A 25,481-nucleotide genomic window follows, 5' to 3' on the forward strand; every position below is an offset into this window, starting at 1 on the left:
CTCTCAATACTCACATTGAACTCCTACTGCTCAGAAGCATGGAAACATGTGAGTTAGGCTTTTGGAAAAACTAATGTCCTTTCTTAAGACAAAATGTTCTGTAAAGTGTATACTGTACACTTCTGCATGACATTATAAATAGATCCTTAATTCTGCTTGTGCACCTCTATTCTAGTGAGGCAACCAGCGATATACAGCAGAGCTGGAAAATGCCAGTGGTTTATGGTTAATGACACAAGAGCATCAGCAACACTGAATGATGAGGTATTTAAAGAATGATACAACCTAGTTTTTGTTAAGCCACTGCACAGATAAATGACTTATTTGGATAAATCATTCTGCATTGACCTTAATGAGAACTGTGCACAAAACTAATTAAAAAAAAAAATCCCATCAGTAAGTTTTTGGCACAATCTTGGCCAGATTGCTTGAGCCCAAAGACGGCTTAGAGAGAAATGTGAAGTAAACTGTCTGTGGTATTTGTAAACTAGAAGAAAGTGCCATGTACGCTTTGTCTTGGCACCTGAAGTTTTAATTTTGTGTGCCAGGTATATATTTGAAAAGGAAAGAGGCACTGTGTTTTGATGAGTGAGAAAAAAGAGAGAAACTTTGGTCACATAAGGCAAACCTTTGGCCTTGCTTCCCTCCAAATGTGACCACGTCATGGTTCAAAATTATTATAAGAGAGCCTTTAATACAGCATTTAAGCTTATCACCTGACTTTTTATTTATTTATTTATTTATTTATTTATTTATTTATTTATTTATCTATCTATCTATCTATCTATTTATTTATCTATTTATTTATTTATTTATTTATTTATTTTTAGGCGAGGCAACCCTTGGTTGACCTCACAGATTGCAAAGACCTCGTCAGCTTACAATCCCTTATTATTATTATTTTTTTATGCCTACAGCACCTGGTCTTCCTAGGTGGTCTCCCATCCAAGTATTAACCAAGCCTGATCTTGCTTAGCTTCCAAGATCAGATGGGATCAGACTTGTTCAGGGTAGCATGGCCATAGACTATCTCCTAACTTTTAAGGGGTCCCTATCTTAAATTCCTTCACCTTGTCATGTAAATGTTTGTAGGCATAAATAGGATGCTAGTTATAAAAATGCACTGAAAATAAGAATACTATATGTAAGGGAGACAGTAATATTTGAAATGTTAAGTCATCTCTTGAAACATTTAGTACATCAAAAATTGGTTTTAATTCATCTCGAAAAGCAGTAGGTTGTAACTTTGAAAGGAAACTTTCATATGAGATATTAGGATAGAAGAGGTCAAACTATGTGAGTGATGATCAATTAGGACCAGTTCATTTTATTGTAAAACTTGCTCTGATGCTCTGAACTAGATTTAAATGCAGTCCTAAACTGCATAAAGTGACAGTGAAAGTAAGTGAAATAAATGGACTCCTGCTCACTTTCAGAAAAGTGGATTTAAAATCATATACATGTGATGCTGTAGTAGGTAGTCGGGGTGCTGCTTCATATTATCTAACTCTGAGGAAACCACAGCTAAGACTCACATTGTTATCTTGGCCCATAAAGATTTCATGAAAGGGATTGAGGAAAAGTAACTTTTGATATTTATAAGATAGAGATGAGATTTGAGGAAAGGTTAAAGGGCTCCTTGTGGTATATATATAGGTATAAACATGTACATATAACTGTATATAGAATATATACATATACATATATGTATATATACTATATATAACTACATATGTACGTGTGTATATATGTACACATGAAATAATATAATACATAGAGAAGAGTTATACATATGTATGCATATATGTAGATATGTATATATGCATATATAGTATAATATTTATATAGTATAATAAAGATAGCACAATGACAATAACCATATATTTTTAAGCAAAACCCCTGAGGTGTGACCAGTGAGATTTTTAGTCTATCCAAATAAACCTTTAGATTTTCCTTGAAAACAGAAGAATCTAAGGCAAACCTTTTAAGATATTTCTTTACTGTGAAATAGTGACAAGCAGTAGCGTCCTAGAAGAAAAGGCTTAGCTCATTCTCATCCTCATGCAGAAGTTGTATTTTAGAATAATTTTTTGAAAGAATGCATCAAAGCATGTGAAACTGGTGGCTAATTATATTATCATTAGTATACAGTAACAGCATTATCATTCTTCATAAAACACTATGAAATAAGTGTGTTAAGAAGATTTAATTATGTGGATGAGTGAAATAATAAAGGAAAATTGCAAGTTAATTGCTTTCCTTAGAGATCCTATTAGGGGTGGCAGTTGCCTAGCACTCCCATGAATCATCCTGAAGAAATATGTTATTGGGTTACTTTCTTTGGAGTTATTCTGGAGAAACTTGGAGGGAGAACTAGGACCTGCCTGTACAGATTTTGCAGAGTTCTTTATTCTTCGTAATGTGCCAATGCCTCTGAGAAGCCTTCCCTGACTACATCTGGAAGACCTGGTTTTACCCTTTTTATAAGCCCCAAGCACTTTGCAGATACCCCTGTTTTGTTTCTTAGCGCATGGTATTTTAATTATTATTCCTGTGTTTGTTTCTCCTTCCAAACTGGGAGCTCTTTAGAGACATGATTATGTTTTATTCTTTCCAGTCCCTAGCTCAGGGCCTGGCACAGAATAGTTTCTTGATGCAGGTTTGTGGAATGAATTGGAAAGTCTCTTCTCACAGAACCAAAGGTGGGGCCTGGAAAAAATGGGTCTGAGACAAAGGTTCTCTCATTTTTTCCTTTTAGGAGCATCTGAAACAATTCCATTATCTTAAAAAGATTTGCCTAAAGAGATTCTGTTTGTTGACAAACTCCTCTACTTTCCTATTTTCTTCAAATTAAAAAAAAAAAATATTTCCTTCTCTTTGTATTTCATCTAATTGGAAAAATATCACTTGAAGGGCGTGACTAGAATAGCAGAACCATTTATGATTTAAGATTTAACATGGAAAAGATCAGTTATCTTTTGTGGCCAATTTATATTATCTTAAATATGCTGTAAGTATGTTCTTTGAATTTCCTCATTTACTCTAACATATTATAGGGTTGAATGGGTGTGACAAGAAGACAGGAAAGAGGAAGTGTTGTATAAAATAATTGAACTGTGATGCCCTTCTCAATGTAAAGTTCTAGGATCCTAAAAACATATGTATAACTTTCTTTCAAAAACTTTTTTTTCAAATTATTTTTTTCTATGCATTGTAGATTTTGGCACCCATCTGTTCTCAAGGATACATATCTGAATGGTGCACACCTAGTTAAAAAACCTGATTTACAGTCAAGAAGGGAAGCCGTATCCCACATGTGCACAGTGTTAGGATGACAAAATGATCTTTGTTAAGGAACTCATGCCTTTAATCAAGAAAAGCAGGGAACTGGAGGAAAAAAATGTCAAAAAAGTGGAACCACAGGTGGTTTATCACTAAAAATGGAAGAAAATAGAAGTTTGATTCTGACAACATCTGTTAAGGATCAGTTCCACTTTTGCAGATAATAAAAAAATGAAATAGTTGCTTAGAGAAAAATCTGTTACTTTTGAGAAGAGTGGCAGGAGAAAAATGGTATGTAAATTACCAACCAGGGAAATAATCCAGATAGAGTGTTTATCAGGGGCGATACCAACAGTGTAACCCATGGCTATAAGGAACTGGCATAATTATTCTGGAAATCATCTTCCCTCCCCACCTGCCTGTCTCTTGCAGAATAAAATAAACACCAAGGGTACTGCTTAAGGAGAAAAGTAGAAAAATGAGAACATATTATTCACTCATACATACATATACATACAAGGGGACTTTAACTGCAATGAGGTAACTGCCACTGGATTGTTTTGGGATTCACCCCTCTTAGCATATTTGTGCTCCCAGCTTCGCCTCTCTAAAGTGTTGCTTGACTCATTAGCCCAGAGGTATATGTGTGTGTGTGGGGTGTGGGGGATGTGTGCTACACAGAGAGAAACTGAGGTAAAGACAAAGTTAGAGAGTAACCGAAACACAGAAAAGGAGAAGAGATATTTATTAAGAGTTTTCCCCACTATGTATTGATGATATCCCTGGTTGATATAGTGTGAAGAGGACAAGAAAATGAGTGCCAAATGGCTTAATGTTTAAATTCCTAAGCATTTGCTTAATTTAAATTTCAGAGATTTCTTTTGAATACAAGGCTTAATGTCAAAATTTGCTGATCATATTTGGCTTTTAGATTTGCATTAGGTTTTCATGTCATTTTCATCATCAGTTTCTCCAAATACATGAAATGTCCGTAATTTGTAGTTAACAAGTCTTTGGGGGATATTATGACAATCTGGATAAAAAACACTGCACCAAAATGTGTCATACGACGACCCTTCACTTGACCTTTCATTCCTTTTTATTTTATTTAGTGCCCCATATATTTAAGATGTTCCCAAGAAGAACTTAACCTGATTTATCAAAATGATAATAAATGGTATCTTTTATTTTATTTGACGTGGTCTCATTCCATCCCTGTTGCACAGACTTTGTTTTCACAATTGCTGTGGATACGGAAACAGAGACCCAAAGTTTAAGCAACTTTCCTAAAGGCTCATTGCTGGCCCGCTTGGCGAACGATGTGTGTTCTTTCTGCTGCACAACATTGCTGAATATCAGTCGTAAGTCTCCTGAAGCCTCCGGCTTGGTGTCATGCAGTCTGGGACTTTGGCTAATTCAACTGGTGATGGGAACGGCCATCATGAACAGATACAGTATTGTTTCCACTTAAGCTGATTATGACTTTGATTGCATAGTTTGTTTTCTTTCCCTTTAGTACATTCTGACATAGGCCAGATTGCCAGATTTATGCTCTAAAGCAGTTTTTGAATTAGTTTGCAATGTACGTGCACTTAGTAGGGGCCAGTGTTTAACCCAGACATTTGACTCCTTGCTTTTCATTTTATTATTTATTTATTTATTTATTTATTTATTTATTATTTAAACTTATTTATTTTTATTATGGTGACATTGGTTAATGAAATTCAGTGAGTTTCAGGTGTACAACAGTAAGGTGTATGTGTATTGCATTGTATTTGCTTTCCATTTTAAAAGAAACTTAATGTCACAAAGATGATTTGACCATGGTGAAGGTGTGGAGATGTTGTTCCTAAGTGCTTTGACCTTGGAGTTGAGCAGTGTTCTGACCTTTACTGCAGTGCTCTTGTAGTCTTCCTAGGACAGTCTTAGTGGGACATGGAGTAGAAGGCAGAAACTCTTTGGCCACTGAGTTGCTACAAGTGAGAGCTAGGAAGGGCTGGTGAGTAACTAGTAGAAGAAAACATTATCTGTGACACTTTTAAGGCCTAAGACTTAACAATATTTTGCAGTTTCCAACTGCAAAAATGAATTTGCTCTCTGCGATTTGTCTATTTGCTTCCCCTCTTATCTTTGTCAAATCCCAGTGGTGGATAGTGGATAATGGCATTTATTTCTTGACATCAGAGGTGGTGCCTTCCTATCCAGGAGGGGACCTTCTGACTTGGAGATAAATCTGTGGGGACACTTAAATACCAAAGCCAGTAACTGTCTTTTCTCTTCAGCTTTGATTCTAGTGTGCAAAATACACAATGTCACCATTTAGTTACAAAGTAGGATCTCTATTACATGCTTGGCTTCAGAAGGGGCTTCACATGGGGCAGATTCTGTCGGTTGCTCACCTTCCTTGCCAACACACTCGACCTCTGCGTCTAAGTCACATTTAGTGTAAAGTAATTATGACAATCTCGTTGCTCCTTGCCAGTGATTTATCTGCATGGGCATGTGATCTTGTTTTGGAAAATAATTGAATAAACACCAAGGAGGGTCTTGCAGAAAACTCTGAGGAGCCTGTATCCTTGATGACGTCATCGAGCTGCTGATTCAATGTTGGTATGGCTCCTCTCTAGTCTCTTTATTATGTCCTTGTGGTTTAAGCCTGCTAGTCAAGTTTCTGTTGCTTGTGGCTAAAACTATTCCTAATTGATAGAATATCCTAGAATGGATTGCATATTACAGTTCACTTTTTATAAATTTCAATTTTTACACTATAGAACTCTTATACTATAATTAAGAGGACAATTTATTCACATAGCAAATGGCATAATTGAATAACAAAATCAATAGAGAATGCACTTGAATATTATGTTAAGAAACTGAATAAGCAATTAATTTAGCAAATATATAATGCATAAGTGTGCCTTATTAATTCAATGCCAATTATCTTTAATCCAGAAAATTATCCAAGCTTAATTATCATCCTCATATATTATATTAACATCAATATTTATAATAAATTTTGATATGCTGGCATTTATAGTTCAGTTGAAATATTGATGCCTTCATAAAGCAAGAACATATTTCAATGTACTTAAAATAATATAGCACTGGTGGAGGCAAACGTGAGGGTGAATTCTGGAAAAGCTAGCCCTAATATAACAGATTATTTCCAGGGTACAGGAGATCTGTGGCCAAAGGGTTGGTAACCTGGGGTATTTGTCCTTTCTCTGCCCAACTTTGCTCCCTGGTCAAAACCAAGGGAATAAGAAAATATTCAGAGGCCCTTGGATGATGAGCAGGAGGAAAAAATGTGGGAGGCTGGAATATGCCATTAACTAAAACTGCTATCTAAGTATTTGAACCTCCACGATATGTATATTTTCTCAAGGACAGCTTACACAGTACTCAGGAATGCCTGGCATCAGCACAGTAAATAGAGCATCTAGCTCCCTGATGCTCAAGTGCTGAAACAACAGTTGTTCTTGGGCCAGCACATTCTCATCTCCAATGAAAAGTGAGCCCAAGTCTTTAAGGGCTTATTAGAGGAAGGATATTATTTTCACAGTGACTCAAAGCCAGCTGCGAAGGCCTTTAGTACAGTTTATGCTGCTGCTCCCCTCTCTTCCACCTTTGGCATGCCTACAATTGGATGAAGTGCTTTTCCTGAAATGGCAATCACTATTAAATCCATTAGATGGAAATCAAAGTGTTCCCCTAATTGTTTAAAGTCTCATTGCGAAAAGGAAGTTTCTATTGATTGGAATATGAGGGGAAACAATCCCAAGTTCATCATTCTTTTCTTTTTTATAAACATGGTCAGATGAGAGTGACACACTCACAGTCATTAGATTCACTTCTCCGAAGATTCTTGTTCTCCACTAGAAGTTTCTAGTCTGGGTTTCTTTGTGCCAAGTCATTCTGTTTTTAGTTTTTATATTTCCTGACCACTTTTTCACATTTTTTTCCCTTGGGCCAGTCATATGTACTTTATATCTTTGCCTTGTCTTCAAAATTTTTATTAATTTCCAATTATTTTTAACACCAGATCTTCGAACAATTAGTCTTTAAAAAATTTAGTTGGCTGGACCCTACTCCCAGCATATGGCACTTCCTTTCCTTTCTTCTCCAAGAGCCATTACGGCTACTCTCAAGTACTCACTTTTAGCCATTGCTCAATATTTGGATTCCTGATGTCAGGCCATTGCCCTTAGCTATGTATCCCCAGTTCCCAGAACAGTGCCTGACACTTAGTGGGTAGTGCTTAATATTTTTTGAATGAGTGAATGAATTCAGGTGTTCTTTTAAAAGATCTCACCAAAAACTCACTTGGATAAATAAATAAATCTACCTAAGAGAAAAACAGTCAAAGTGAGACTTTTGCTGTGGTTAGACAGTATCTTATTTGGTTTAGACTCAGCCTCTTTGATAAATCTTTGCTCCTTTCTTCACTGGACCAGGAGTGTTGGACAATTTCTGAAACAAAGAGGAAAAATATGTTTACTGCTTTAGATTTCTTTGCTCTAACATATATCCCAACAAATATGACATTACCAATTAATATCCTTTATAATGCTGATATTTCTAAAAGGGAGCTGTAGACAAATATTATTAAACCTTTGTTTCATGGAATCTGGCTATATTATTCACATTAAAGGAAATTTCTTCCTGCTTATAGAAAACTTAAAATAGGAGACTGCTTGTTCAGAACATTTTAACAGGTGTAATGAAAATTATGGATTTGCTGAAGACTGGATTGAATCAGATTGTAATAGAATACTTGGCAGGCAGTATTTAATTTCTCCTTAGCTTATTAATTACACGTATTACTGCATTGAGAGAAATTGCCGTATTCGGTAATATAAAATTGAATTTCATTTGACAGTCATGATAAAGTATAGAATATAGAATGTCAGTTTTGCACTCCTTTTCCCTGGTGTTGACATTTGGGTATTGTCAGTTTTCTAAGTGCTTTAAATTATATGGCAGAGTTGCTGCCAAAATACTTGAAAGGAGAATAAATAGAGGTAGGATTACTGATTCCAATTTGGCAGTAATTTCATGGGAATGAGGATAGCCTATTACCAAGTTCTAACAGTAAAAACCGGAAGAATTTTCAGTGTAATCTTTATGTTTTAAATAATGCTTAGTGTTGAACTGAGATACCATGTGCTTGTCTCTGAACTTTGTGCATTGAATAATTCTTTAGCATAGTAAACCTAAAGAGATAAATAAGCTATCTTTTTAGGCATTTCCTAGAAATAATCCCCAGATGTTAGTGGAAAGATTTACTGAAAGATTAGTGAAATGTAGTTTGGTCCAATTATGTGATTCTAATTGTAGAGTAGGTACCTTGAATGGCACTTTGGTGTCCAGATTCCTTTGTGTTAACAATGAAAATTGCTATACAGAACTTCCATTCTGAGTACACTGCAGCCAAAATGTAACAGCTCAAAATGGAGAGTTCTCCCTTTGCTTTATTAGATCCAAACTGTCTGGAGCTCTAGAAATCAATCTTTTTGTTAAATCTCTTTACTGTTTAAGTTTCATGTTAGCTCATACTACATACCCATTATGTGGCATTTTCCTTGACGGCAAAGACTGTCTGGCTTAATCCATATAACCCATAGCAGAAAACCAGTATGGTTACTAGGTTCTTAGTATTGAACCAAACAGGCTGGTAGTTTACCTTTCAATATGGTAAAATCAAAAGGAAAAAAACTAGATATACCAAGGTAGATTTAAAAACATTGTTAAAATTTTCTTCTCAAGGATCTTAGGACAAAAACAGGACTTTGCCTTAGGGCTGCCATGCCCGTGTCCTGGGAGCCGTTCCTCTGTGAGCACTCCTGGTCATGCAGGTGAGTCAAGTCAAACTAGGTAGCATGTATGGGGTACTCATAATATGCTAGCACTGTCCCAAGTGGTAGTAACTCATTTAAGCTTCACAGCATCCCTGTGGTAGAGGTACTAATACTATCTTCATTCTGCAAGTGAGAAAACTGAGGCACAAGTTGTACAGTATAAGTGGTGTACCTGGCATTTGAAATCAGGAAGTCGGGCTAAAGAGTATGTATTAATAGACTGCCTGAAGTACCTCCTCATATGTCTTGGAATGGCTCCCAGCAGTGCCAAAGGATTCCAAAGCACCTGTCTGCCTGTCTGTCTGTCTATCTATCTATCTATCTATCTATCTATCTATCTATCTATCTATCATCAATCTATACAATCTGTTTGCTATGGTAGGCAGAATAATGGCTACCCGAGGATATCTATGTCTTAACCTCTAGAGCCTGTGGATATTTTATGTTACATAGCAAATGGGAATTCAGATTGCATATGGAATTAAGATTTCTAAACAGCTGACCTTAAGATTAGAAGATTATTCTGTATTATTGGATGAGCCTAATAAAATCATAAAGATCCTTAAAAGTAGAATTGGGAGTCAGGAGAATCAGTTTTAGAATCATGAAATATGAGAAAGACTTGACCAGCCATTGCAGGCTTTACACGTGGAAGGGGCCACAAGTCTAGAATTATGGGCATATTCTAGAAGCTGGAAAAGACAAGGAAATGGAATATTTCCTTAGAGCCTCCAGAAAAGGTTGTAAATCTGCTACATTTTGATTTTAGCCCAGTGAGATCTGTGTCAGACTTCTGACCTACAGTAATGTATAATAAATAAATTTGTGCTGTTTTAAGCCACTAAGTTTGTGATTTTTTTTTACAGTGACACTTATTACCATAAGTGAGGAGGTGTCAATTTCTCCTTTGGGCTGGGAGATAGGGCTTGGAGAGCTTCATCATTGAGAAGAGATAAAAAATATAACAGTCTCTCTGTCAAGGAAGAGCTAACCTGAGAATTTTTTTATTCAAAAGTTAATTCTACTACAGACTACTAATTACCAGAGGGTAAGGGGGAGGGGGGAGGTAGACAGGGTAAAGGGAGTCAAATATGTGGTGTCAGAAAGAAATCTAACTATGGGAGGTGAACACACAGTGTAAATATATATATGCCTTTTTGTTAAAGTGTACAGCTGAAACTTATTGGATTTTGTTAACCAATGTTCTTACTATTTAAAATTTTTTTTTAAATAATAAAATTGAAAAAAGTTAATTCTAAATTTATTGAAAATTATGTCAGTGTTGTGCAATGTTTCGTTCCTCAGAGGCATCACTGATTTAATTTACTTCCAGAGGTATTTCACATTTATATGAGCATATACTTACATACGGTCTTTTTCTCTTAAAGAACAGTAACATATGAGAACTGTACCTTTGCGTAGCACATATTGCACCTTTGCTTTTATTTTTTTTATCACAACTGAAGAAAAATTTTCATGGTGATGAAAAATAAGCAAAACAATGTCAATAGAATTGGTAGGAAGGGAAGTAGGCATGATTTTCCACATTTTATATAGGCGCTCCATAAATTGGAACATATCAGGGGAATACAATAGGGGAGGGTATATGGTTCACACCAAAAAAGTACTCAGAATGTTTGTTTAATGAACTGATGAATAAATTTGAGATGACTAGGTAGCCAGGCTAAGATCCTATTCTGAGCTTCTTGCAGAAATTTCTGGAGAAGAAAAAAATATCTGGGATGTGAGTTCTGACTGACAATTGGCTCTTAGATCTTAGAGTTTAGATTTTTGAAACCTGGATGGGAATAGTAGAAGGTGAAGGCAAAACTAACCTGCCATTTTAATGTTGCAATTGTATCTCTGTGAGCTGGAGACTTAAATATACCTTTGGCAGAAAGAATTCTTTTGTTGGAGAAACTGCAGAAATTGGGTAGTTGTTTTTTAAGTGCAGAAGTTAGCTCATAATTACAAAAGTGCATGTTTAAGAGCTGTAGCACTCTGTAACTAAAAACTGCTCTATGTGACAATGTTGAAAGTTATATATATGCTCTAACCAGAGCTGCATCGCTGTAGACATTGTATCCTTCTTTTCCCATATGTGAATTTGTTACTACTGATACAGAAACAGTTACTTAGTCTTATGGAGATATTTTGTGTGTGTGTGTTCATTTTCCCCAAGTGAGGTTAAATGACAGTAGGTAATAGTGAGCTTAAGTACCGTAGGTGACCAACAGCTGAGCTCTGGAAAGGTTGGAGATGAGAAGGATCATTCCCTGCCCAATGTCTTGGATTAGCTTAAATTAGAGATGAATTTTGTAGAACTTTGAATATAGTGATATTGCTTCGAGTTCTAGGTGACAATATGTAGCATATGATTGGGGAGAGGGCTTTTCATCCTCTCTTTGTCACAGATCCCAGCACTGTTCTGTCATCAGAGGATGGGAGACAGCATCTTTGGCATGGCCATTCAAATTCTCACAATGGAAGGAATTGTCAGCAAAATACAAAGAGTTAAGAGTTGATCACGAGAATCATGTCAATAATTAACATTTATTGAGCAATTCCTATGTATTAGGTACTATGCTTTATGTATATTTGCTCATTAATCTCTACAGTTGCCTAAAAGAGTTTCATAGATAGCTCACAGAATAAGGAACTTCTTGTCTGTAGATGTTTGCAAGCAGAGGTAGACAACCATCTACCCCATATGTTGTAGAGAAGATTCTTAGTTTGGGGGTAAGCCAGAACAGGTGATTGTTAGATCTTTTCCAAGTGTAAACACTTAGAATCCCACCAGTTATTGATCAACTGCAGAGTTAGATATTTAGAGTGTTCAGTAATATTTGTTAGGGACCAATCAAGTCTTGAACTTCTCTCTTGCTTCTGGGTAGTGATTGGTGCAGGTTAGAAGTGATGAAGGGCATCACCACCTGCTGTTCTTGTTGAACTGGATCAAGCTCAGAGTGACCTTACTGTGTCTTTTAAAGACAGTATGTGGACATGATTAAATCAAGTTATTGAGCAAATTGAAGTCTGTAGAGGAGAAACTCTAATTTTTTAAAAAAGAACTCTGAGTCTTCTTCAAATGAAAACTTTGCACCCAAACTTTTAACCCTTTCTTCAGTTTTATCTCTGAGCTACAATGATGGCTTAAAATTACAAGTTTAGGTCATCCAGATATCTCTTTTAAAAAATTTTTATAGCAGTTTATTTGAACCAAACTGATGACATATGCCAGAAAGTAAGATCTCAAATGCTCCCCCAGATGTCTTGTCATACAGCTGGTATGATAGCACTAAATTGATGCTTGCTGAGAAATGATTTTATCAGAGGAGTAGTCTATTAATTTCTCTATTAATTCATTAGCGATTTATTTGTCAGGAACCATTTTATGTGCTGGAAAAATAACCATGAATCTTTAGAAGAGGATTTACATAGAGTAACAATACAACTGAATGCGATATCAATGTTATAATGGAAGTTAGAGCCAAATGTGGCAACATAGAAGAGGAATGATTTTTAGCATGGAGGTGTCACAGTGGCAGTCATGCTTCAACTGGGTTTTGAGGGATGAACAGGATTTCATTAAGCAAAGAAGAGAAAAAAGGTATTCAGAAAGGCGATATGCTCCGTTGCTTGAAGCTATGGCCCACTGTACACCGAGGGGATATTTACAGCTTTAGCAATATGGTGGTGGTGATGGTAGGGTGTGTTTGTGCTGGAGTGTGAAATTTGTGTGGAAGCAGAGGGGAATTGTACAACCTAGAAACTGGAAATTGAGAGAGGATTCTACATAGAAGCTAGGCTGAGAATTTTTTAAAAATATACCTTGACCCATAATTTGATATGAGGACAGTGGCTATTGACTTTAGGGGATCTCCATGAGTAAGTAAAGATGGTCTGCAACAGTTGGATAAAAAATTAGCTTTTATTGTCTGAGCAAAAGTAAGGAGCCCAACTCAGAACGTGGGCCGGAAACCCCTGACATCTGGAACAGCAACAGTTTCTGCAGCTAAAATTGAATATCAGTCTTCACATACAGGCATCGAAGAGATTTTTTTTTTTTTTTTTTGTCAGCCACGTCTGCACACACAAGATAGTAAACTCTATCTGTGGTGTCATCCTGACATATATAAATGGTGCTTCCTGCTGAGGCCACAGAGGCCCTCTTTTGGTGAGCCCCATCTGCAGTGCTCTGTGAACCTCACCCACAGAGACTAAGCCAAACCGTGTCACTGTGTCAGTGTCTGTGAGTGGCCCAAGCACTTCCTTTCTATCCAAGATTGCAAGCACCTTTAAGGGCAAGGATCACACCATAGCATTCTCTGTAGGATTCTCTGTAGGTTTGCCTAAAATGTTGACCAAATGAATTCCAGCCATGAGCTATCTTGGAGAACTTGTGAATAGTCTGACCTTGGGTTTGCTGCTGACCACGCTCACCCTCTTGGTCCAGGCTGACATTGACAGGCACTAATGTTGCCCTGTTAGAAAAAAAAAAACGGAAATTAATACTCTGAGTTCCCCTGTTTCAAGCTTCAGAATAGTAGTCATTTAATTACTAAAGCCAGTGGTTAATTAAAATGCCAAAGACTTTCTTTGGGGGAGGGTTCATCTCTTGCATACCTTTGTAAGGCCCTCCTGTTCTCTCCTTTCTTTAAACTGAACAGCACCTCTCACCACATGCTTCTCCAGCAGAATCTCCACCCTCTGCTTTACATCTAATTTTACCCATGTCTTTGTCCATTCCCAATGGTCTTGCTTCCTGATGTTGACTAATTGCTAAATTCATCTGTACCAAGGTGCTGGAGTCTGGAAATTTAACTTGAATTTCAATTGAGACTTGATGAAAACAGGAAACTGACCCAAAAGAGAGAGAGAATTCTGGGACTTTTGACCTTTCTCATATCAGATCCCCCTTTGGACTTGGACTCAGAATTCTATTATTAAAGGCTGCTCGTAGTAACTGAATCTCTTTATCCAAACATCTTCCGTTTTATAAGGTCTTCAAGGGAGAAACAGCCAGATGATGAACAATTCCCTGAAACTAGATAGAAATTAAGGATAGCAAAATTGTTCCTTCTCTTCCCACCACTGGCTGGGAGTTTATTTTTTAAAGAAATATACAGCAGGAGGCTAATTATGAATGAAATAAAAGACATCAAAAGAATCTTTCTAATTAGCTTAAATACTGATTGTTACCATCAGAAAATGAGTCAGACTAAAAGCACATGTAATTGCATTCTTCCTGTGTTGTGGGAAGACTAGGGATTGAGGAATTGTATTATGAGAGAAAGAAAGGACAGTCATGGTGAGATCCATCCTAATGAAGAGATGGTTTTGCCATCACCGATTGTGGCCTATGACATTTGCTTGAGTGAATGGAAAGTGTTTGGTACCCAGGAGGCTGGCAGTCTTCACCACACAGCCTGTACGTAGGTGGCAAGCACCATATTAATACTCCTGTTGACACATGACAAACCCACGAACTGGAAATTATAACAACTAGAAGTGAATCATTGATGTTTAGGGCCAACTGCAGGCAAAGTTGAGAACGACCTTGGTGCTGTTTCTCTTGCTGTGTTCTCATCCTACCTCCTTGATGCCTTTATTTTTTTCTTTGATTGTCCTAAATTATTTATTAGGTAAGAATTTTACAAACATTATATTAGTGGTAACAGTTTAGCTGGACAGTGTTGCTCCTTCTCCAAGCTGCATGGCGAGAACCAACAAAAGGATGGTGGAACTTGTGGCCCTTTCCGAGGCCCCGGTTCTTGCGGTCTGCAGACGTCAGCCCTTGCATCTCCCTGTGCTTGTGGACTATTTTGGTGATCCACTGAGTGTCAGGATTCCGTCTGATAGCTTTATGGAATGGATCAATGAGGATAACCTCAAAAAATTTGTATATGGAATCTTCACCAACCCAGTAAGAATTCAGGGCTCTCAGAGCCCCGCAGTGGCGTCCAGCTCGCTCCTCGGCTTGGGGCAAACTGTAGCTGGCGAACACCATGATGGACAGGCTTGCCGTAGGTTGCACCCATAGGACCTGGGCGTTTGCAGCCACTGCAGCGCACGTGAATCCTGTATATAACACAATCTTGCTTGGCCTGGTATCCCAGCCTGCGCGCTTTATTGGGCTGGTTGGGGCGGGGCGCCCTGTGGAGAGAGGGGAGCTGGCAGTACTGCCAGCAGCGCACCCTGAGAAGTGAGCGCGTGACCTCGGACTGCTTCTTCCTCCACAGCTCCTGCATGTACTTGTAAGCGCCCACCTCGGCTTACCGGATGGCTGCGGCCAGGTGGAAAGGCTTGATGCTTTTTTATTGCACAGATCTCCTATGAAAACTTCTTTGTGCAAATGTCTGTTGTCACATATTTATGCCTCTGTGTGATTGTTAATAATTGTTTTCCTCCTAGAGGGCATTTAACTATTAATTCTTATCCCTAATTATGATACAAAAATTTTCTAAGGGACTCTCCTAAATCCTAAATATCTAAAGGAGTTACAGGCATCAGTAATTAGCATGAATCTAGTAGAGGAAGAAGGAAGATGAAAACAAAGTCCTTCCTAGTATCCCTGAAATCTCACCACAGACCTACCTGCTCTGTGTAAGGCGAAGTATTTAAGAACAGGTAAAGTGGCAGAGAATGATCGAATTTCTTCTGATGATACAAATACGAAAGGCTGATTTATAAGCTTACCAAAAGAGATCCTTTCACAGAGTATATATTATGAGAAATTACTTGAGAAATATGTGATGCCCATTTTGGGGATTATTGACTAGTAGAACTGATGTCTTCATTCAATCAAAATACAATAAACAAAACCAATTTTTATGTCATCACATATTAAAATGTTCCTAATTACATGGCCTTAGGTTAGTAGTTTTTAATCTTATTAGTGTGTAAAAAAACTTTTGGGCAGTACTGTGAAATCTTTAGGTCTCTTTGCAGAATAGAATTTCTAATACATAAAATTAAACACTTAAAATTTCAGTGAAAAACCAATGTTATTTGAAAGACATTTATCAATATTTTTAAAGATTTGTGAAATTTGCTTTATTAATTTATTAAAAACAAGACCTAATACACAGACAATGACCACATAACTTCATATCAATAATGAGCACAAATAATATTTTCAGGTATTTGCAACAGCTATACTGTGATATCAAAATACTTGCGATTTCTAATGGAGATAAAATTATAGGTACCTTAAAACCCGTGGCTACCAGTGGCTACTAATTTATATTTATAATAGAAGGAAATATTATGTTTAATTAGAGGTTAATGAAAAGTTTGCAGTGGATTTACTGGCTTAACAGCCCGTCACCTCTTTGAGTTGTATGGTGTTAGAGAGAGAACACAGCCTTTGAATCACAGATCTGAGTTCAAGTTTCCATAAAGATTTTATTTCCAGAGTGTCTCAGTTATTTTACTTAACATTTTGTAATTTAGTTTGCTTGTTTTTAAACTAGGGAATATTGAATTCTTCATGAAGTCATTGAGCAGACTAGATGATATAATATATATTCAACATCTGGTACAATGCCTATCATAAAGTGGGAGCTCAGAAGTAACAACTCAGTTTGGGCATTTTTTCCCCAACAGTCAAAAGGGGAAGAGGAAGTAGGTAAGATGATTTGTAAAGTTCAGTCTTGCCCTAATATTCTAGTTCTAGGTAATTTGCTGCCTGGGATAGGTATCGTACTTAAATTTCAAAAGAATTTGAGAAGGAAAATACATTGGAAAATGTATTTCATTTTATGCATATCCAAATCAAACCATAAATCTAGCTGTCTAAAATTTCAAGTCTGTACACTTCAAACCAGTTCACAGGAACTAAATATCAAAAGGTAATTAAAATTCCAGTAAAATAAGATAAGATTTTAGGATTTGTAATGCAGGCTTTTCTATTTTATGATAACTTAAGATTTTAATTGCATTCTCATCTTCTCCCATGCAGAACTGAGAGAGAGGTGACATGCAAAGGAGCCCCTGCATGAGCGATGCTGAAGGGGAGAACAAAACCCTAATCTTCTCACAGCCTTACCCACTGCGTCCCGCCCAAGAGTCAGAAACAAGGCAGGTATTGGACACGATGGCCAATTTTAGGTGCTTTGCTGACATATCTAATATGAATTAATTGAAAAGAAACTTCGCATAATCTTTCCCCAGTGAGAACTTCCTTGAAATTTAGCTTCTTAAGTTGCCAAGAAGTTGATTTTTGAAATTTTTATTATTAAATCTTCTAGACAATCTTCACTAATTGTCAGATATCATAGAATCCACTAAAACTTATTTGAATATCACAATTTAAAATCTTAAAAAACATAACATACACCCCAGTATATAAGGCATACATATTTTGAGTAATGAAACTTATTCAAATTTCTGTTTTCAGATTTGGGAAGCTACAATCAAGGTCACTTAAGAAGTAGGTCTCAGTGTATTACCATTACTGTGGGTGTCCACATGGAAATTTAGAGGCATGGGCAAGGCATCAGATCACACTAGCTCCTACCCCTTGCTCTTCTATAACTTCTCACGCCAATGTTAAGAAACCTGGCTCCCATCATCTACTATCCATTTATTTATTGTTCAGTTATAGTACATATGTACAGGAGAATCAGAATTGGTATGCCTTACCCCTGTACTCCTGTGGGAAATAGCTTTACCAATTACAGTACAGTGTTTATCAGCAGTTCCTTTGCCTTTAATCTTATAGACTCCACCATTTCTAAATTTACTTCTATTAGCACCTTTTCCCCTCTACTCCCCTTCAGTGAGGTTATTTCATACATTTGTAACACAGGTTCTCTTGTCATAGTCTGGGTTCTTCCTGAGATTCCCCAGACCTTCTAACTATAAATGACATACTGTTGAATTGTACACTTGAAACTTATGTGATTTTCTTAATGTTACTCCAATAATTTTTAATAAAAAATTTGTATACATTAAGGTTCATTGTTTGTTCTATAAAGTTATAGGGGTTTTGACAAATGCATGTCATGCATCAACCATGATGGTATCACACGGAATAATTTTACTTCCTGACCAATCCCCAGACATCATCTAGTCAATCCTCCCCTTCTCCCTCTGAAAGCCTGGAAATGAATGATATTTTTACTATTTACTGTCCAGAATGTAAAGAGGCCTTATTGCAAAGGGGACTGACAAATTTTAAGCTCCGTTTATTTTCTTGCAGTGCCCTTTCAAGTGAATTCTTATGCCCTAATTAACTTAGATATTTCCTACAGGAAATATCTATGCAATTCTGAGTTTTTATCAGGAAGTTATATCCACTTATCATTGTTTTTCAACTTCCTTCTTGAGCTATGATTAGCTATAAACATGCTGAAAGGAATCATCTGCTAATATGCTTCGGGCCAAAAATATTTGTTTTGGCCAGTTCCAGGAACTCCATCAATAAGGTCTTTGGAAATATTGGTTACTTTGTGTCCTGGATGGGTGGCCTTTTTACTGCCTATTAATTCACAGCATTTAGGTAGCCTTTTACCAGTACAATGTTTTCAACCTCGATTACACATTGTAATTACACAGCGGACTTTTTAAAAACAATGATGTTCAGCTCTCTTAGAGATTTATATTCAGCTGACCCTGAATGGTGCCCAGGCACAGGTACTTTTTCAGAGATCTTTATGTGATAGTAATATGAGCTCAGTTTGAGGACCACTAGCATCTGTACTAGAACAGATGACCTTTGCGTCCATTGAACATGGTATTCAATTCTCCTTCATTACTCTCAGCTGCATGATCTTGGGCATATTGCTTAAACTTTCTGAGCCTAATTCCTCCTCCGTAACATAAGATGAATAGCATCAATACTACAAAAGCTTGTTTTGAAGTGTATATAATTTAACCCAATGTGTCATCACTTTTATAGGATTTAACAGGGATTTGACTCCAAGTATAACCTTTCTTTATGACTGTCTCTCTTATTTTTCTTCCCTGGTAACATTTTTTTCTTTTAATATTAGTGTCATTTTCTTTTGTTCTCCTAAAATGTAAATATGTACCCATTCTGGCACTATATATCCTGTCATAGTTGATGATAATCGCCATGAAAAAGCCATGGTTCAGAAGTCAAGAAACAGGATCTTGTATCAGCTGTGTTTCTCTCACTTGGTTCTTACTGTCTTTATACTGGATACCTGATAACCAGCCTCAGCTTTGACACCCTTCCTTTTGATTTTGGAACTATATTACTTTGGTACTATATTTCCACCCTCTTTCTTTAGAGTCAACCCTTTGAAAATCCCTGGTTTCAGTCTTGTTCTACCCATCTTATGGTTGAGCACACACAGGTGGTAATGGTGATGATGATTATGATGAAGAGGATAACTAGGATATTGTTTCCAGGACCCTTGACTGAAATTGCAATATAAAAAAAGTTCGTTCATGTGGTCTAAGTGAGAGAACACGAGTTACATAAGCACCTTTCTCCATAGGCTGAGATAAGTTTTATGAATGTTTTTAAATTCCTTTGTGGTTGAATCAAGAGCTAATGCTTATGAGCGAGATGAAAATCTATTTTCTCCACTATTTTGTGGCAGCTCAAGAGATAATTTTTCAATGAGATTGTCCTGAGTTTATGACAAAGTCATGGATAAGCTACCAATATCAAACGAATTATTTTGAAAATGTCACTTTAGCTTTTGTTTTTAGCCCCTTATCACTGAAACAAAGAATACTTTTTATGATGAAATTTTAATTGAAAACATTTTTAGGCTGGAATCAGTGTGGACATAATGCCATCCCATTACACAGACACTGAAACATTAGATGTAAAGTTCAAATTAATGGGGGAAAGAAGATATAATCAATATCTTCACATACTGGTGATTTTATTCACATACTGGTGATTTATTTTGTTGTTATAGATAATGTACTCTTCAGAAGTATTTTAATCCATTAAGGACCATTTTGAATCCATTTGTGAAGTGTTCAATTTGAAAAAAAATAATTCAGCAGTAATATATATTCCCAACGCAAATATCATTAAAAAAATCAATCAATATCTCATCTTTAAATAGAGAATGGAGCATGCTGTACTTTACTCAGCAAAACACAATTCTCTCCCATGAAAAGTTGCAGATCAAACAATCTGTGACTTAGTAAACTTTACAACAACTAAACAACAACAAGGAAATGAGGGGGAAAGCTTTTCTTTAAAAAGATAGCCAAAGATCCTAAAACGACCTGGTTGACCATTTTCCTGTTGTGCTTTAGAAACGACTGAGGAGAAAATAGCGTGAACATCTATATTAATCCCTGCCTTAGTTTTTCAGGGAATTAAAAGAGGAGAAGCAAGGAAGGAAATCTTGGAGCAAGTAGCTAAATTCCACGATATCCATCAAAGCAGGGGACAACCATACATGATGTACCAAATGTTACCCTGTGTGCAATAAGGAGGGCTTGTTAAATTGGGAAGTCATTTATTACTTGAAGGAAGGATGCAGATGAGTTAGGGAAACACAAACAAATTTATGCTGAACATAAAGGAAACATTGCTAACATATAAATATGTAAATAATGCCCCAGTCTTCTTTGGGACAAAGTTTCAACTTTTCCTACCAATACGATTTCAGAGATGTTGGGGGAAGCAAAAATGGTTTGCATTTTAGGTCATTTAAAAAATTAAGTCAATGAAATAATTTAAGGCGGGTAGCCTAGAGGGAGGCTAATGAACTACGAAGTGGTTATCTTGTAAGTGTACACTTTCTGATGACTTCGTAAGAGCTTGTTGGCCTTCTCTCACCAAACTCTCAGAAAATTTGGCAAATTGCTGAGTCCACTCTGAGAGAGTTACTACCTCTGAATTCACTCCAAAGCTTTGTTCTGCTCTGAATTACTTTAAGTTCTGAAAGGCAAAACTGATCAGGGGAGGGTTAGGATTATAATTACATACAGGAAAATCGATATAAAATGAGTCCGAAGGAAGGTACAAAACTGGATGCCAGGCCCAAAGGTAGGAAGGACAGATGGCACACACCTTTGGTCCAAACCAAGCCCAAGATCTGGGGCAGGTGACTCATAGAGATTCAAAGGTCAAGCAATTAACCCAGGTGCAGTTGGCAGGCAGCCATCAGGGATCAGAGACATAGTTTCTAGAAGATGAGGATAAAGGGTGGAAGACCTAGACTTTGAGGAACTAGAATATCAAGCAGAGACATGAACAAGTAGATAGTAACTAAGACAATACCAGGGACATGGAAAACTAGAACCCAGTAGATTGGGATCTGTGGCGCCATGAGCCATCGGTGAGAATAGCTCAGCAGTGACTCACCTGTGGGTAACCAGGCCTCAGGCTGGGACGATGCCTGTAACAGAGCAGTTGTGGCTTGGGACGAGGAAACAAGATGAGGCTTCTGGCATGAGACAGCTACAATCTGAGGTAAAATCAGTGAGGAAAATTTATTCAAGTAGATAGGCAGAGGTGAGGGGCAGTGCAAAATGAAGAAGAGGTCATTCTAGCTGGGATAACTGCAAAGCCAATGTAGGAGGTGGTAGATGGTATTAAGGCAAGAACTGCTGAGGAGTGGCAGAAAATGAGATTAGAAAGGTAAGCAGAGGTCGGATCCTGAAAGGCCTTAGGTACCAAGATAAAGAAGCTCAGTGTCATCTTTTAAGAAATGAGGAGCCATTGAAGAACTTTAGGCAGGAGAGTGAACAAGTTCAGGTTTGTCATTGAGATAACTTATTCTGGTGGCAGCGAAGGACCGATTAAAAGAAGTTAACACCGGAGGAAGCCCATTGGAAGATTGCTGTAGTGAGAGATGCTGAGGCCTGAGCTAGAGCAGTGGTATTTCACTTATAGAAAGAAGAGAATAGATCCACATGTAATGAAGCACCTGTGAAGATATGAGTTTAAGTTATTTTGGGGCGAGAGAATTTAACTTTAAAGTTTGTTGGCAAGAAAGATATACAAATTTAAAAATGCATCGAGCTGTACAATTAAGATCTGTGCACTCCATTGTATGTAAGTTGTACCTTAATATATTACAAAAAAAAAAGAGAGAGAGAAAGAAGATTGCTAGAAGCCTGTTTCTAGCAGAGGGAAGGCTAGTAATGTTTGGGGGTGAATTTAATTTTTTCTAGGTAAACTGCTAGCACAGGACCTTTCCTACTTAGATTTCTTCAGAAAGGAGGGCCTGAGTACTTTACTGTGGACTGTTTATGCGGAGTGCAGGAGTGAGGGAAAGGCCTACTGAAGCAAACGAGAAGGGGAAGTCCACACAAGGAAGTGTTATCAAGTTAGAATCACTATGAGAAAGAAAGGTTGTTCAGTTCCAGGAAGCTTCTGAGGAACAGAATGAAATGCATCTTAGGGGAAATGTTTTTTCATTAGTTAACCCCCACTGGTCAAAGTTTTTCCTCACAAAGAGTAACTCTCCTATACTTCCGAGTGCATACGTGGACACCAAGTAGGTTCCTACGGTGTCCCTTGCTTTTGTCATCAACAGAAATGCCCCAGTGTGGGAGGCAAGAGGCCCACATTCTGCAAATGGAACACTGGGGGTGATGCTGAGAAGAACCAATCTGATTTCTACTCCTTGCTCCTGAGACCCATGCCTTATAGCTATTGAGAATATAGTATCGTTTTTTAGCTGTTGGTTCAGCATATACATCACATTATTGAGAACAACATCTTAGTCCTGTAGTGTTTTCTTCTAGCTAATGCCTTAGCTGAGTCACCAAAGAGGGAGAAGTGGTCTCTTCCAATCTACTGATAAGGTCTGCCTTTCCCACGAGACCTTATATATAAGTTGAGGGATTGGTGTTAGTACAACAAAGCTATGTGACATAGGAGTCAGGGCTGCCTTTTTTATGTAATTTACTGGTGCCTTCTGGATCTGATCCTGAATGTATTATTTCTATCATTCTATCAGCAAATCAACAAATTACCTCAATGCACTTCTGACCTCATGTCTTGGTAACTACATCCACGATTAAATGGTAACAGCTGATCCCTATTAGTCTGGAATTTTGTCATCCCTTTTGACACTAGGGAGCAGAACTGTATGGTACCATCTTCTACTGTCAGTACTGTGTTTCCCTCACTGTTTCTTAAAGATCCTCCTTATGCCCTACCCATGCATTCTTTTGCTCTAGTGAAGGGATAGCCTCTGGACCCTCCCAGGGAACATAGACATGGGTTGGATTCTTACATAATAAATCTGCTTTAATATTCCAACCTCCCTGAGCTTTCTGACCCTTAGTACTACGCCAAGGAAGTTCTGGCATGTTCATCTCATTTCCTATGGACCTATCATATCTAAATTTCAAGAAAGGATCCCAGCAGTGTATTAATAGTGGTCCTCCTTTTCAATAAATTCTCCCTTATCTGGTTTTATATCTCTTCCCTCGGACCAACACTTTCAAGATCTACTCCTGCATGTGTTCTCTCAGTTCCTATGGTACATATTAGCTACGTACTGTGATTCCTTCAAGTGTAAGCTATTTCCTCCCAGAGTATGGGCTGTGTATGACTATGTCAGCTGTGCTAAGACCTGACCTTGTTATTGGCCTAGGAGTAATGAGGGATGGTGGCTCTTGAGGACATGCATCAGCTTCTAAGGCACCTGCATCAAATAAAGGCCTTGCAGGGTGCCCAGGCTTCTTTCTTTCACTTTTGGCTTCATGGAGAGTTTAGGGAAATATGAGAGATGAAGATTCTCTGATTCATCCAGGAAACATCCTCACCCCACATCTCAGAGTAGCCCATTTTTCTTACAAGGGCTTGGGCTCAAGCCTATATTTAGTTTCTTTTGCAATCTTGCTATCTTTAGAATTAGATTCTGTGCCTAATATTCAACAGTTTGACCTGTAGCTGCAAGAGATGAGTCTCCTTCAAAGCGTCTATGTTAGCCCTCTGGCTTTCACAGCTTTCTTTAGATTGACAGTTGGGTACTCTGAGCCTATCATTTCCTTTTTTCAAGGAGAATCAATAAAACAAAGCATTATCAAGTTAGCCACCACTATAAGAGTTAACAAAGCCAGCTACGACTATAACCTGGTAGTTCACCTCCAACCTACATCTCATCTGAATAAAGTCACAAGTTAAAAACATTGCAGACTCTTTGCTTACACATCAAAACAATACTGAAAAAAATCTATGTGTTTCTTCCACATTAGATTAACAGCTAAAATATTTTACTCTAAGTTTAAGTTATTGAAAATGTATTTTCTGGCCAATTGTAAATATTAACATTAAAACAAACTATCAGATTGCTTAAAAATTTTTTCAATGGATTCTTAATATACCAATTCAATAGCCACAATGCCACATTAAAAATATGTGAACAAGATTATTTTAATATTTTATACCATTCCATTTCCTCTAGACCTCATTTCCATTCAACTTACCCTACAAAACATAATCTACTGTAATTTTTTGTGCTTGACTATCTTATATTGATCACATATACTTTGCAAAAATTATGTATATAAACGAATTGAAATTAGAAATTAATATTTCTTTGATAGCTCTAAGAAAAAATTTTATTCTGAATAGATTTAACGTTATTATAACAGAAAGCAACTTATTTTGCAAATATTTATAGTTATATAATTATATTTATAAACATAAAAGTAAACTTTATATGAAAAAGGTTTAAGCAAATATGTACAGTCCTACGGGACGAGAAGCATAAGCCCTGCTGGCCGTCAGTGCCAGGTGACTTGAGTGTGTCCTGGATGGAAGTCACAAAAACTGGCTTTCCAGATGTAAAATGAGGGCTCCAGATGGAAAACCTGGGCTCTGGAGGAAAAACTAAAAAAACTAGTACTCCAGACGTAAAACGGGGCTCCTGACGTAAAATCGGGACTCGACGTAAAACAGTGCCTTTAGCCGTAAAACTAGGGCTCCGGAAGTAAAACCGGAGCTCCAGGCATAAAACAAGTGTGCAGACGTAAAACTGGTGGTGTGAAAGTAAAACAAGCTTCCGCATGTGAAAACCGAGCACCAGACAGGTGTAAAACCTCCTTTCCAGGAGGCGTTGGTGCTCTGTAGTGGGGCAGAGGGATAGTGTGATGATGGTGCCACCAGTGCCCATCCCTGGAGCGCTCCCCAGTAGGAAGCTCCCAAATGTGTGTCACATCAGAGACCTGCCTTCAGGCCAAAGCTGGAAGACAAGCAAATGAGTCACACACGAAGCCCCGGAGCCTCTCCATCATCTGCTTCTGCGCTGGAACCCTGCTTAGGACGGGTGAGTCCCAACGTGAGCCCTCTTGGTTTCCTAAACTACATATTTTGGGGGGCTCATCGCAGGTGCTGGTCTTAAAAGTTGGGGTGCATGATGTGGGATTCAAACCCTTTGC

At 37.5% G+C, this 25,481-nt stretch overlaps 1 protein-coding gene and 1 pseudogene across 1 annotated transcript; both read right to left on the bottom strand.

Annotated features, from left to right (window-relative positions):
* Window positions 1–908: 908 nt before the first annotated feature.
* On the bottom strand, window positions 909–1,027 carry LOC120586423 (uncharacterized; annotated as a pseudogene).
* Window positions 1,028–14,808: 13,781 nt separating this feature from the next.
* On the bottom strand, window positions 14,809–25,216 carry LOC120586097 (60S ribosomal protein L15-like). The gene is given in 4 exon segments (XM_039842523.1): window positions 14,809–15,124; window positions 15,126–15,414; window positions 21,448–21,550; window positions 24,791–25,216. Coding segments are annotated over 4 exon segments (1,134 nt in total).
* Window positions 25,217–25,481: the final 265 nt, after the last annotated feature.

This window comes from Pteropus medius, unplaced genomic scaffold, assembly GCF_902729225.1.
Source record: "Pteropus medius unplaced genomic scaffold, Ma_sr-lr_union100, whole genome shotgun sequence".
In the NCBI taxonomy this organism is placed as follows: domain Eukaryota; kingdom Metazoa; phylum Chordata; class Mammalia; order Chiroptera; family Pteropodidae; genus Pteropus; species Pteropus medius.